The following is a 15,953-nucleotide window of genomic DNA, read 5'->3' on the forward strand; positions in this document are numbered from 1 at the left end:
CACATAAGGATCCACCTTCTTTGCATTTTTTTTAAAGGTCCCTTGGGATCCCACCCATTTACCATCGTCTTCAGTTTTAATGATATGTGTGCATCTGCAAAGATGTCTATCTCCAAACTGCCTTTTCGCCTGGGCTCTTTAATTTTGCTTTTCTAGCATGCATGATGTGGAACTTTGTCAGTAGAGGGCACAGCGGAGACACTTTAGGAGGAAAAGGTCTTGCTTCCAGGTCCTAGCTGTTCCTATAGGAAAAGCAGTTCTTCCTTCCAGCTCCTGTGACACAGGGCAGCCAACAGCTGGAAGCTTCCCCAGGAGCCCTCTGCAGGCTGTTACACAGCAGAAAGACCTCTGGGAATTCAGCTCCCCTTGAATTCTCCAGGATCCTGGAGGGTAAACTGGCAATTCAGTATGAGACTTTGTTCTCTGTAATCCAGAATTATGGCCATGCCCTCTCCAACAAAGTCCAGATCTGGTCTGGAGAGGTGAAAAGTGGGGAAGCCATTGGAGGAGCCAGCTCTTGGGTATCCTACTTCATAAGTGGGTGCTATCATATAAAAGTTACACTAATTTATGTTTTATCATGTATCAATCATAATAGCATATTATAACTACTACTATGTGTCCCATTCTTTCGAGTTTACCTTTATTAACATAAGCCAATCCTGTCCAAATTCCAGCAGTCTCTCTCTCCTGATTAGACCCAGACTGCTACATGTGAAATGAGTAAAATATTAAAAGTTACTGACTCGTACAAGATAAACTTTGTATTTAATGTCTCAATAACCCTCACTAAAACTCTGTGATACATCATTCTATAGTAAGGAAATGAACTCAGAAAAGACTATAAATTTTCTCCACAGTATTACATATCCAGGTCTATTTAATGCTCCAGTGTCTGCCAGTTCTCTACTCTGTTACTTCTTTTTCTTCACAAAGCCTAGAAATGCATCTATGTACAGAAGGACACAGCAAGCCCCACTGTTACCCTTCGAAGGAGCTTGATGTCTAAGAACTTAGATCTGGGCAGAGTTCTAGTTCAGAACCAGTCATAATGGCTCCTATCAGCTGAAGCTTGCTTTCCTACTGAGAACCTGAATTTAGGGGCAGCATACCCCTCTATGAAGAGCCCCAGCATATCCACCTCAGCACTCAAGTCTCTGCTAAGCTTCCTTGGTAGACACATTTGTCACAACTTACTGTGACAAAGTCTGTTCTGGTGTGAGAAAGGAAGCCTAACCCTTTCCTTTAGTGGTTCATTCACTACACCCTCTTGTTATATTACTGCACTCAATGCTGTTAAGTCCTAGCAAATCACCAGGCCTGGGATGTCTTGGGAGCCCCCAAAACATCCCCTGGCATGCTAATCACTTTATTAAATGCTGAGGTGTACAGATAAGTAGTTCCTTTGCCCTCAAGGAACTTCATAGGCTATTTATATTTCCCTTCCTTCACTACTCTGGTCTTCACTTCTTAGTCTGCACAACACTTAAGTGGATTAGATACATTTCCCTAAGCTAAATTCCATTCTTAGTGCTGAAGTGATGGCAAATAAATATTTAATAAGTCCATCAGACAAAATCTGAAATACAGAGCTCTAATAAACTCAAAAGGCTACATATACATTGTTCTCTTTACCTTCCCCACCTTAGTTTTCTTCATTAATAACAAATTGATAAACCCTTCATCATTCCAGGTAGGGATGTAAAAAAAAAAAATCAGCTGTTAGGGAAGACAGTTTGCCAGTTCCTTGGGAAGTTAAATGAAGACCTATCACATGACCCAGCCATTTCACTTCCAAGTACCATAAACCATAGACCAGGTACCCAAGCAAATTCTGGACACACTGCTCCCCAGCACTTCTTGCAACTGTAACCAGCACATCAGTGATAAATAAAGTGTGACTTCTATAAACAAGGGCCGTTATTAGGCACACCCATGTGAGCCATCTAGCAGCTTCTCATCCATTGCTGGAGAAAGGCAGACACAAAAAGGCATGAAATATAAAAAACAGAGTCAATATTCTAGAAACAGAAAATGGACTGGTGGTTGCTAAAGAGAAATAGAGGGTCAGATTTCCACTGGCTCATGGAAAATGTCAGGTGATATGGAAGCACTGCTAGTGCTTGACACCGAGAATCTGCTATATGCCAACAAATTTCCCACTTTAAGAAGTTAATCTTGAGGCTGGAGAGATGGCTCATCAATTAAGAGTACCAGCTCTTCTTCCAGAGAATGTAGCTTTAATGGCAGCTCACAACTGATACTCTAGCTACAAGTGTTCCAACAACCTCTTCTGGCTTCCAAAGGCATTGCCTGCACATGGTGCACAGACATACATGCAGACAAAACACCCACATACATAAAACAAAACAAAAAAAAAACCTACAATAACGGCCGGGCGGTGGTGGCACACACCTTTAATCCCAGCAGAGGCAGGCGGGTCTCTGTGAGTTCGAGGCCAGCCTGGTCTACAAAGGGAGTTCCAGGACAGGCTCCAAAGCTACAGAGAAACCCTGTCTAGAAAAACCAAAAACAACAACAACAACAACAACAAAAAAAAAAACCTACAATAAGTTTTTTATTTTATTTTTTGAGACAGGGTTTCTCTGTGTTGCTCCGGTGGCCTTGAACTCACAGAGATCTGCCTGCGACTGCCTCCCAAGTGCTGGTATTAAAGGCGTGCGCCACCACTGTCCAGCTCACAATAAATCTTTAAAAGAATAAATAAAAAAGTTAGTAATATGTAAATTTTTACTCAACTAAAATGATTTTGAAAGCAATACATTATACAGTACGCTAAAGCTGAAATAAACAAGCCTGATATTACTGAAGCTTAAGATAAACCCTACTGTAGCAGGTAAGACACATAAAGCCCTTATTGGACATTCAGCCTACATACAACACACTAGATACTACAACTATTGGGATATTCCTGATTTTCAAAGTACTCCTCAAATTAAATGCCTTAAGATGTACAGCAAAAACAATCTCCTTAACTTAGGACTGGGTTACCTCATGCCTGAATTCCTCTAATAACAGTCTCTTGGTTGGTCCAGCAACATGGTCATCAAAATGTACCTCCATGGCTTTCTTAAGGCCAGGGTTAACTGCCTACAACCACACCTTAAAACTTCGATATTAATAGCCCTCTTTATCTTATATGACTAATTCACAACATTCTAAGCTTGGTCTCACCAGTTTAGTGGCCTCTTAAACCAGTATTCCTATGGAACTTTTTAAAAAATATGTGTAGTTTTATGCAAATAATAGTTGTGTGTGATGATATATACCTGTAATCCCAGCACACAGGATGTGGAGGTGCAAGAGCCACAAGTTCAAGGCTAACCTAAACTACATAAAACAACCTCAACAAACCAAAAAAAAAAAAAAAAAAAAAAAAAAAGGAGGCAAACAACAAATTGTCCCATGGATTCTTGTCTCAAGGAACTTCGACTATTAAGGGAGAAGGACATATAAAAAATTAACATAAGCCATGCAATAAATTAAAACAAAGGCCAAGAAAAACAGGCGAATATGGCTGAAAGTGGGATAGGAAAGCGTAAATTAATCCTAATAAAGCACACCTCTGGGTAATTTTCAAAAAAAAATTTTTTTTTTTTGTTTTTGTTTTTCAAGGCAGGCTTTCTCTATGTTACAGTTCTGGGTGTCCTGGAACTCACTCTGTAGACCAGGCTGTCCTAGAACTCACTGAGATCTATCTGCCTACCTCTGCTTACTGAGTGCTGGGATTTAAGGCATGCACCACCATCACCCAACAATTTTCCAAAATTTTAATGTTTCCTTGAAAACTCAAAATACTGTCACTATTTTCCCTGAAATAACAAGCATCCTCTTTTAATAAAATGTCTGCCATGTCCCCAAGCCTCAGTACTCATGGTCTATGGGTTGTTCTTTCAACTAAAAATGGCATCCCTTGGAAAAGCAGCTAGTTCAACTGGTAACTCAAATAATCACAAAAGCACTTTTTACTGCAACAGACAATATGCTCAGTACACACCACACTGCTTTCTACATAATGTCATTTTACCACAAGATTAAAAAGAAGTATAATCAGGGTGAAGAATTAACAGTAACAGCAACTGTTGTGCCATTCTCCCCTTCTTTAATGCTGAGTATGTGTCAATGAAGAATATAATTTCTTGGAGGCTAAGGAGGTGGCTTGGTTGGTAAGGTGCCTGCTGTACAAAGCATGAGGACTTGAATTCTACCACCACATAAAAGCTGAGAGCAGCACACATCTGTAACCTCAGGGCTGAGGAGACAGAGACAGGAGAACCCCTGAAGCTCACTAGCCAGCCAGTCAGCCAAATCATCAAAGTTTAGGTCTAGTAAGATCTTATCTTAAAAACTAAGGTGGAAAGTGATCAATAACAACATCTAATACAACCTTTGACTTCAACCTACATGCCTGCACACACACAGGGACATGTGTATACATGGACACAATTGGAAAGCATGTTTGCGCATTCATGGATGTGTATACACTCACACAGAATGTAATTCAGTAGTCATTACATTCCTTTACACCAACGGTTTGTACATGGCATAATAGAACCACACCTTAGTCTGACATGTCATAATTTGTGAAAGAGAGTTACAAGAGGAGAGAACCATAGTTGTATCACAACTATCTGTGATCAGCCTCTCAGCCTCAAATTCTTCACCTTTTAAATGATATCACCATCTACTTGTTTTAAGGATTAACGTATTATTATATGCAAAATGGCCTGCATAGTCGCTGTTCCTTAATGGGGCAACCTTGCCAGAGAACAACAAAGATAATGAGAAACAATGCTTCAGCTATATATAAAACACTTCCACACCCCAAAAAGGGTGGGAGGGCAGGTCTGACCAGTACAGGTTGAGATTCCTGGTGTGTGCCCTCCTTACCTGCACCTATTCAAACAACACACATAGGAAAGCCAAAACAGGCTTATGGTGCCTTTCCTGTGGTTACAGAGCTGCAAAGAGGAAGGGCTTGCTGTGAAACATCTTACTGGAAACAGTCCTGGTGAACAGGTCACATTAAGCTCCACCCCCTAACCCCGCCCCATACCCTTAACTTCTGCATCTGTGGATTCATCTGACCTCAAATGAAAACATTCAGGGAGCAGCAGAGGGAACTTTCTGTATTGAACACAGCATACACTTTTTTTCTTATCAACACTCCCTAAACAACACAGAATAACAATTATTTACACAGCACTGACACTGGATTTGTAAATTTATAAAGAGATTTTTTTAAAGTATGCAGGTATATGCGTATGCGTTACTGAAAAAAAAACCCACTTCATTTATGTTAGACAGGTGAGCAGATTTGGGTGACTGAGTGGATCTTGACACCAATCCCTGCAGACACCGAGGAACAACTATGTTTCCTTCACGTTGACTCAGTTCAGACTGGTTGGGGTTAAATGACATGCCCAAGGGCTCATAGGCAGTAAATAACAAAATGGCAGGGAACCCAAGTTTTCTAACTACAAACTTGGGGTTCTTCCAGCTGGAACTTAGAACTCTCTAAGAAGATGAAATTTGTTTTGTGCAATAATTGATAATCATCTGCATCTGGATTTGAGTGGAACAGCAGCCATGATTACAATGCTTATTGTGACTAAATATGCCAAATGATAACCATTAACAAATTAGTGTGTTGTGATTCTCAGTTCAAACTGGCGCTTCACTGAGCCCAACCAAGGTTTCACAAGCTTTGGCACTTAAAACAACAACAACAACAACAACAAAAACCCTCTTAATTAGCTTCAGAGCACAAAATAAACATCCCAAATGATCATTCTGTAATATTCAAAAAGTCTGAGACACGCTAACATGTTGAATATTATGATATATTTAAATTAACAGTTCTATCCAAAAATCAATATAGACAAAACCATCATTTTTCCCCTTAATTGGTACATACTGACTGTTTCAATTTAGCTTTTACAGTTGTTTCTTGACTCACACTGCTATTCAACATGTCAAACCAGCTCTACCGCCTATTGGCACGGTGACTTAGGACAACCCTTCTAGGCATCTGGTTTTTTAGCTATAACATGCATGTAATTATACTTATACTGTACACGGATGTTAAGAGTCCGCATATCGCAGAGAAGCACCTGCAGGTCAGCCTACCTTACACAGAGAAGCTTACAGTCACTGGTACTGTGAGATTTGAGCTAGAAATCCTACCTTTCCTCTCGGTCCTTAAGATCTGCATGACTAAATACAAATGGGCCTTTCCTATTTCCTACTCCTGTGTCACTTCCAATGCCAACTCCCTGCTATCTGTCCTAGGGTCCCTAGAACAATTCCCTGAACTTCCTCTCATTGTGCTGATTCCTTGTTCAGAAAGAAGGCAACACTCACTGGTCAGTTGATAATTATCATGCTAAATCTTATTTGAGTGTTTTGCCTGAATGTATGTAAATGCACTACATGGGCGTGTCTGGTACCCATGGAAGCTAGAAGAAACAGCTGGATCCTCTGGAACTGTTTAAGGATGGGACAGCTGTAAGCCACCAAATGAATGCTGAGAGACAAACCCAGGTCATCTACAAGAGTGAGGACTCATAACTGCTGAGCCATCTCTCCAGGCCAGCATGATAAACTTCAAATAAAAGCACCTGAGAGCTTGATTCGGGTGAATGGGGGTATGTATATGCAATTTCTTCATTCACAAATTACAGACAAGTTTCCTCAATTTTGTGAATTTGCAGGGGTCAACACATTGGAAATGTAATGAATTTCATCCAAAATGCAATCATCTTCACGATCATGGTACCTTCCCTGCCAGGTAATTCTTTTTCTCTCAAAATCAAAATCTAAAACCCACAAACTCCCTTTTCTTAAACATGTGATCAGCTACCCGGAATTCACAAAACTGTCTTCATCAGTTCTCTTCTTCAAAACACTTGAATCCTGAGTCTACTCAACTAGTCAGCTCCTGCAGTTCCTCCTCTTATGACCCTTCTTGGCAATAATAAACATTTGGTAGAAGGTGTTTTGTAGGGAAAACCTCTGTGTGTACAGTTAAATATCTGAGATATCTGAGAGACAGGTTAAGTGGAGAGGAATCTAAAGAGATGATACTACGATTTAAGAAGGGGCCCTTCTGAGAAACAGGACTACTATACACATTTGCCAGTAAAAGGCTGAAGGAGAGGCAAGAGGGACCGTAACTTTTACACACAGACAAGGTGCTATACAATTCATATACTTTAAGTCATGACTGGTCTTATGTCACTATCAAATGATGACAGTGAGATTCAGAGAAGTTAACTGAGAAGCAAACAGCTACTTACGGTTGAACCATAGTCAGAACTGTAAATGTTCTTTCCATTATATGTTAAAGACAGTCTTAGTGCAGAAAAACCTTCTCTCTAGGGCCAGGCAAGAACGGGATGATCTGGACACTGGCTTAGCAAACTGATTCTCTTCTGGCAATGGAGAAAACCTATAGTATTATTCCCAGTGGTGCCTTTTACTTTAATGTAAAGACAGGCCACTTGGTTCCTTGTTAAAATGCAGGCTCTATAAATCAGAGCTGGTCTGAGTGACACCTGAAGTTCTCACCTCTTCTAGATGACACATGATGAAGCTGAGGTACCTGGTCCACACTCTAAATGGGTTACTCTGAGGAGTTCTCAATCCTAGCTGATAACTGGGCAACCATTTAAAACTACTGAGTTCTGGGTCCCAGAGTGATTCTAATAGCACACCGGGACCAATGGACTACACTATCCCAGATAACTTCTTCCCTACAGTTCTTAATCTCAAAAAATACATTTTTGGTGGGAAGTATACTTGAACACACTGGCACAGGGAACCGCTTCCTAAATATAACCCTGGCAGCACAGACACTGAGAGAAACAATTAATAAATAGGACCTCCTGAAATTAAAAAGCTTCTGTAAAGCAAAGGACACGGTCAACAAAACAAAAAGACAGCCTACAGAATGGGAAAAGATCTTCACTAACCCCACATCAGACAGAGGTCTGATCTCCAAATTATACAAAAAACTCAAGAAAATTGGACACCAAAAGAACACATAATCCAATAAAAAAAATGGAGTACAGACCAAAACAGAGAACTCTCAACAGAGGAATCTAAAATGGCTGAAAGACACTTAAGGAAATGTTCAACATCCTTAGTCATCAGAGAAATGCAAATCAAAACAACTCTGAGATTCTATCTTACGCCTGTAAAAATGGCCAAAATCAAAAACACTGATGACAACTTATGCTGGAGAGGTTGTGGGGAAAAGGGACCATTTCTGCATTGCTGGTGGGAATGCAAACTGGTACAACCCCTTTGGATGTCAGTGTGGTGATTTCTCAGAAAATTAGGAAACAACCTCCCTCAAGACCCAGTAATACCACTTTTGGGTATCTATCCAAAGGATGCTCAATTGTGCCTCAAGGACATGTGCTCAACTATATTCAGAGCAGCTTTGTTTGTCATATCCAGAACCTGAAAACAACCTAAATGCCCCTCGACCCAAGAATGGATAAGGAAAATGTGGCACATTTACACAATGGAGTACTACACAGCAGAAAAAAATGACATCTTGAATTTTGCAGGAAAATGGATGGAGCTAGAAAACATTATTTTGAGTGAAGTAACCCAGACACAGAAAGACAATTATCACATGTACTCACTCATAGGTGGTTTTTTAAACATAAAGCAAAGAAACCCAGCCTACAAACCACAATCCCAGAGAACTTAGACAACAATGAAGACCCTAAGAGAGACTTACATAGATCTAATCTACATGGGCAGTAGAAAGTAGAAAAAGACAAGATCTCCTGAGTAAATTGGGAGCATGGGGACCTTGGAGGAGGATTGGAGGGGAGGGAAGAGGCAGGGAGGGGAGCAGAGAAAAATGTAGAGCTCAATAAAAATCAATAAAAAAAATACATTTTTGTTTGGTGTGTGTGTACCCCATGTGTGGATGCATTGTGTGTAGGTGCAAGTTGGCTAGTGCATATGGAAGATTGAAGCTGATGGCAGTGGTCTTCCTCAATCTACAATTTTTGTGAGGCAGGGTCTCTTGCTGAACCCAGAGTTCACCAACTGTGGCCAGTGAAGCCAGCCTGCTTGCTGTGGGGATCCTGTCTCAGCCTCCTCCCTCACGGGAACACATGGTGCTGAGCATCCAAATTCCAGCCCTCACCTGCACAGCAACCACTTTACCGAGCCATCTCCCCAGTCCCTGTCAAGTCTTAATACTTTTCAAATAGCATTCTATTTAATTATTTGGGAGAGAGAGAGAGGCATGCCACACTATTTATATGGAGGTCAGAGCGCAGTTTGTAGAAGTCAGTTCTTTCCTTACACCATGTAGGTTACAGAGATCAAACTCAGGCCATCAGGCTTGAACGCCTTACCCACTGAGCCATCTCATTGACTCCTTTTGTTTTATGATACAAGGTCTCCAAATGTAGCCCAAACTGGCTTTGAACTCATAACTTTCCTGCCTCAACCTTCCCTGTGCTGCAATTCTAAGGATGTGTGTCCCATCACACTGACTTAAGAAATTATTAAATGACCAGTTAGCAAGCACTGAGAACAAATTTGGAAATGTTTTACATATTGGCTTGCTTACTCCTCAAGCTGCATTTTTGAGGCTGATTCCTACATCACAGCTCATTTATATATGAGGAAAAACAACCCAGCAAGAGACAGCGAATTGCCCAAGGTCAGCTATAGAAGAGCAGAGGCACATCTGAACATACAAACCACGTGAGTCACCTCAGAGATGTCATCTAGGGAAAGCTAATGCTCTTATTCCGACATGCCGCCATCATTTAAAACATCACCGCTAAACTACAGCACACAACAGTTCTTGTTCAGAAAACAAAAATGCCTTCAGAACCAACATGCGCTTAAAATAGCTTTAACTGGGCTAAAAGCTCGTTTGAGGATGGACGGAACCAGGCAAAGCAAATTCTGACTAAGTTTTTAAGAGGAAAATCCAGAGTCAGAATTGGAAAATGTATTCCTCTCACTGGTCTCTAAAGCTGACTGACTCAAACCAGTTCTTTCTGTTTTGCACAATGCTACTATCGCCAGAGCCAGGTGACTGTCTGAAGGACAGTACTCATTCGGACGGACGCACAGATTCCGTTACATGCTTTCCTTTTAGAAATCATCCTTTTAGTCACATCTAAACAAATACATTTGTCCTTGACTGCCAATATAAACATGTCTGTGCTCAGAACTGTCTTGAAGCTTATTAGTTTCCTCTCTGCTGAAAAGCAACTGCTTTAATTTCAGAATTTAAGCGTTTTATTTATTTACACCCATCCATATAAAAATAAATGCTTTAACTGGGCATTAATGAATCATTTAACTGCATGTAATACCATAAAAGAAATAGTGCAAAGGTAGCTAATTACATTTCTAAAATACGCACCCAAATGCCCTCACATACAAGGGATAAAAACATACACAAGTATTATAGGGATTTAGTTATAAAAAGATGATATATTTTTATATCTGGTGAGCTCCTTTGCGAAAGAAACATGTCCTTTTTCAACAAAGAAAATATTCTGCAATTCAGAAATGATTTACAAAATTTTTTCTCAAACGAAGCATTAATGCAGATCAGCATAATTCACGCAACCAACCTCTGCTTGAACTGGACTCCCCACACCTTACTGAGGGCACCGTTCCCCTCTACAAACTCCCACTCCACCCCCACCCCACACACACCCAACGCCCCACCAACCTCACAGGGGTTCCTGGGCTGGTCCATGGAATCTGATGACATCACTCTCTCTTCCTTCCTGGAATTCTAAACCCTGCTGCTCTCCCCTTGCATACAGCTACCATCTCCATGGCAACCTCACCTCCTCCTGCTTCCCTATTGGCTTCATGGAGCAGGATACACAAAAAGGTTTTCCGTTCTGCCCCCACTGCCCGCCCGCAAAAATGATGCTTTCAACAGGAACCTGAGCTAAATTTAGCCACTTGCGATTCTGTGTCTTATGACTCAGAAAACATGGAAATATCCTCCTTCCTATAGTCTACCCGCCCCTAAACCACACCCCAAAGGGGTTGTTTCTCCTCCTGTCTGGCCCCCAACTCAAACAGCAGTATGTGCTGGGCCTTTAGATCTTCTGTCCCACGTACAGAGAACATTCCACCACTCACCTCCTCCCATCAAGAGAGGAAAAAACAGAATAACAAAAACACAGTTGGGGCATTTCATGTAGGGAACATCAGTCTCTGCTGCCTCCTTCCACCCTAAGTCAAGAAGAGAAAAGCCATGCCTACAGGCAGAACAGTATCTGCCCTCTGACGGAACTTCCTCCATTACAGAAACAGAAGTGGGGAGGGGAGAGTGAAAGCTGACATACTGCAAATTCTGCACCCAATGCTCATCTCACAGGCTGACCTACTATGGAAACTGGAGCAGGATCTCACACCCATCATCTACAAAGTAGCTCCAAACAGGGATGCTCTCCAAACTGCTGACAAAAGGAATGGGAAGCAGTTTAGATCCCTGAGTCAAAGGGACTGAGTGAGTTGACACAATAAATTCCTGAAACATCCGAAACTGCCACAGAAGATGAACTTATAGAAAATGACCTTTTCATAATCATAGACATGCTATAAAATATGTATATAATATCTCAAATCCCTGGACAGTCCCTTCAAAGGTCTCCACTTCAGGAGCTGGTCTGTGCTTAGCGTGCATCTGGAACGGATCCTACTCTTCCCTTAATTCAAGCTCTATTTCTAAAGTGGCCCCCACTCTCCCTAAATAACAGCTAAAATTGGAGCAGGGCTTTGCTTCTCAATCCAGCTGTCCATTTCCCATCTAGGAAGAGATTCTTTCTAGAACCTACTTGGCTGATCTAAACTAAGAATGCCCTATGTGACTCTGTGATGTGGGATTCCCCTCTATATGCTGTGAATATCATTGGTTAATAAAGGAACTGCTTTGGGCCTATAGCAGAGCTACAGAGGAACAGAGCTAGACAGGAAAAACTAAACTGAATGCTGGGAGGCAGAGAGAGGAGAAGCCATGTAGCCCTACCAGAGAAAGGTGCCGGAACTTTAGCCAGTAAACCACAGCCACATGGTGATACACAGATTAATAGAAATGAGTTAAATTAAGGTATAAGAGTTAACCAATAAGAAGCTAGAGTTAATGGGCCAAGCAGTGGTTTAAATAATATAGTTTCTGTGTGATTATTTCGGGCTGAGCAGCCAGGAACCAACAAGCAGCTCCTCCTTCAACAACTCTGAAAGACTAAGCATAAGCTGTAACTAAGCTGGAAAAGCACCAAGCAGGTCAGAGCCTTCTATCAGAAAAGGGGGCAGATAATAAGGCACACCCAGGAAATTTGGGGGTTTGGTACTGGGCAGAAACTCAGCTCCAAGACACCCGTTTTCCAAGAGGGTGGCATCTAAGTAGCATAATTCTGCATGGCAAAAGATAGTGTTCTTAAACTAATATGCAAAGCCATCTAGAATAAGTTTCAAAAGCGCATGAGGGACACTAAAGACTCTTGTCCCAATAGTGGCGGCAGACATGATTAGCCTGCCTCTGAGATGGAGGTAGATGCTCTCCAAACTCACCCCTAACCAACCAGTCCTTGGATGAAATCACTCATACAGCACTGCTGTAAGTGACTCCATAGACTATCATAAGCACAATTTTTATATAATGTATATATATCCTTACTTCATGTGCATTCGTGTTTTACTGCATGTATGTCCACGTGAAGGTCAAGTCCCCTGGAACTGGAGTTACAGACAGTTGTGAACTGCCATGAAGATGTTGGGAATTGAACCCAGGTCCTCTGGAAAAGCAGTCTTAACTGTCAAGCCATCTCTCTAGCACTGAGCACAATTTTTAACACTCACAGATGGTGACCTTACTCTACATGGGAAGACCCAAGTGGCCTCTGAGACTGTCCATCATATCAGCTACTGAAGACAAAAATAGTGAGCTGGATATATTCTTATCTCCACTCTGAAAATGAAAGTTCAAGAAGTCAGTGTGTCTAATATCTCCCTCAGATCTCTCAACTCCAAAACCTATGCAGTTTTTCTACTCTCTTTCACACACAGTCATAATTATAAAAAAAAAGTCTAAAATATCATTTTGTGTCTATGTTCTCATGTCATCAAAAAAATATAAATTGTTGGACATCAAAGTTAATGTCATACTTTCACTGCATTAATAACCATTGTTAACTATAAATGGGTACTCAACAGTTACTAATTTATTATTCTAATCCTATTATTCTAAACTTCTGAACAAACGGTAATGGTTTTACTCAGATCTTTTAAAATTAAGATGAGCTTGAGAAATTACATGCTGAAGTGAAATTACAAAACTTCAGATAACATATTCTGGAATTTAATTTTCTTGTATTTGAGATAAAAAAATTATCAGAGTATTAATGTCTACATTGACCCAGTATAGTCATATATGCCTATATAGTCTCATTTGCTTGTTCTGCTCTGATGGGGAGCAATTGTAAATAGGTTTTGGTACCTGGAATGGAACCCAGAGCCTCACACATGCTAAGTATGAGCAGCTCACTCACTACTGATTGAGCTATGCCTCAGCTCCTCATCCATCAGCTTTACTCCAGAAACCCTAACACAGTCAGAATCTATATTACTTATAATTTCCACATTCTACATACAGAATCAGAGCATTTCTGCAGGGATCTCACTAAAATTAAATCAGATGATTAGAGGACCATGCTAAAGAGGCCAAGGTCACATGTCTGATACTCGTGGGATCCAGCTGGCATCACTTCTCTCCTACTGCCACACAGAATTAATTATTAACAACATATGTGCTTGCTTTTACTAAAAAGTAATGTAACCTACATCTTATGAAAACAAATTCTAAGCATGCATCTACCAACAATATATAATATAATTAGCTTTTATCCTTTAGAAAATAGATACTGAATTCTGATATTCATTAAACACTTATCACAAGCAAGTCTCAAAAGATAAGTGCTTTAGGCAAATGAACACAACAACTCATGACATGCAACACAGCAAAAGTATACACTTGTAGGGGGAGAGTAAACCACGTAGTTAGCACCAGAGAGTGCATGAAGCACACATTAGCAAAATTCATTAGGTAAAGATTCTTAGGTAAAGAATGGAGGCAAAGGCATCCCACGAAGAATGAACAAAAAGCTACAAACGAAGGAGAGAAGCAAGGCAACACAGCAAACAGAGAGAACTTTAAGGTACATTGTAAAGGCCAGGTTGAAAGTTGAGGAAAATGACCAGTCAATAGAAGGCACAGGCAATCTCTCTTAAGATCTTCCACAGCAGATAGGGTTTGCTTAGCATGTCCTTTTCTGTTAGTTCTTCAAAAAGTAATGAGTTAAAACATTTTAATGTCAGCCAGACATGGTGGTGCAGACCTTTATCCCAGCACTGAGGCAGAAATAGGAGGATCTATGTGAGTCTGAGGTGAGCCTGGTCTACAGAGCTAGTCTAGAACAGACACAGAGAAACCCTGTCTTGAAAAACAAAACAAAAAAAGTTTTGATATTATGTGGACAGTTTTTATCTTTAAAGTGTCCATGGCAAAATTAAAGACCAAAAAGAGGTTATACCCTGAAAACAAAGCAGCTAAGAACACTGATGAAGAATGTTCTTCTGTCCAGAGAACAAGTCCAAATTTGCTGTCTGATGAGGACAGTGAACATTTTCTTGTTCTTCTCAGAGATCTGGTTTGAAAGTAAACAGGAGATTATTTATCGTGTCTCTTTTCCTATGTCTCTTTAAAAAGATTATTAGCGGGGGCTGGAGAGATGGCTCAGCGGTTAAGAGCATTGCCTGCTCTTCCAAAGGTCCTTAGTTCAATTCCCAGCAACCACATGGTGGCTGACAACCATCTGTAATGAGGTCTGGACAGAATATTGTATGCATAATAAATAAATAAATATTTTTAAAAAAAGATTATTAGCATACTGAATATTTGGTAAGGAAATTATAATTTTCAAAAGGTCCCTTCATCCCCATGCAATACTCTAACACTTATATGTATGTGTGTATTACATCCTACCAGCTGGACAGGCGGAATACACCACATGTGAGAGGCCAGCTACCTATCAGCCGCAGCTACCAAAGGAAACTATTTGTTAATTTGATAATATGCAAAAGTCCTCTGTCTACGATGTAATACAATCTCACAAAGGGAACCCACCCCAAGAGAAACCTAGCACCAGGACAAAGAGAAAGAAAACATATTGACACCCTAGAAGCCCATCTTGTTGTGCCTTTGCAGTCACTCTCAGCTACTCACAACAACATAAACACCCCAATCTGACTCTGCTATGGCTTTTCTATAAAGGATCGCATGCCATGCTTCCTTCTGTACTAGCTCCTTCTCGGAAGAACTGTTTGTACTCAAGAACACGTGTGTGTGTTAAATACTCTATTTTACAAATGTATCATAATGTACTGGAAAGCACTTTGGTGAAAAACATTTCACTTATTTTCAGTTTGGACTATGTACAAGCTACTTTTCTGTGGTTATGACCAAACACCTGACAAGAGTAAATTTATGGAAGGCTTGGGAGGGGGTCTGCTGTGGATCAAATGGCAAGGAGCATGGTGGCAGGATGCTGCATGTCCACATCTGGGCAGGCCAGGTAGCAGAGAGATGAGCACTGGTGCTCAACTGGCTTTCTCCCTTTTCCTTTTTTAACTCGGCCTGACCCCCAGCAGGGGTTGATGCTGGCCACAACAAGGTAGGTCTCCTTCCTCAAAGAACAAGGAATAGCTCTAAGTGATTCCAAATCCATCCAAGTTGGCAACAAAGACTATCTCAAGTTTATAAATCATGCTGTCATGTACATTCTTGTACACACTCTTATGGCAATCATATATACACACTGCAGGTTTCTGCTGCTGTGGCAAGGAGTCGGATTGCTATAGAG

General features: G+C 40.8%; 1 protein-coding gene across 29 annotated transcripts in view; it reads right to left on the reverse strand.

Annotated features, from left to right (window-relative positions):
- Nucleotides 1-15,953, reverse strand: part of Rbfox2 (RNA binding fox-1 homolog 2) — a 232,887-nt gene that overhangs the window by 160,105 nt on the left and 56,829 nt on the right. Inside the window, exon 1 of one of the 29 annotated variants that reach the window (XM_075959771.1) lies at nt 11,173-11,191. The exons of 22 other annotated variants lie outside the window; for them this stretch is intronic. Coding sequence is in view for 6 of the 7 variants with exons in the window: in XM_075959764.1 (XP_075815879.1) it covers nt 10,748-10,789 (42 nt within the window). In the remaining variant the exon portion in view is untranslated. Of the gene's footprint in view, nt 1-10,747; nt 10,962-11,172; nt 11,192-15,953 lie in introns of those variants that run through there. 6 more of the 29 variants (XM_075959764.1, XM_075959776.1, XM_075959766.1 and 3 more) reach the window with 6 other exon arrangements.

This window comes from Microtus pennsylvanicus, chromosome 2 (assembly GCF_037038515.1).
Source record: "Microtus pennsylvanicus isolate mMicPen1 chromosome 2, mMicPen1.hap1, whole genome shotgun sequence".
Classification (NCBI taxonomy): domain Eukaryota; kingdom Metazoa; phylum Chordata; class Mammalia; order Rodentia; family Cricetidae; genus Microtus; species Microtus pennsylvanicus.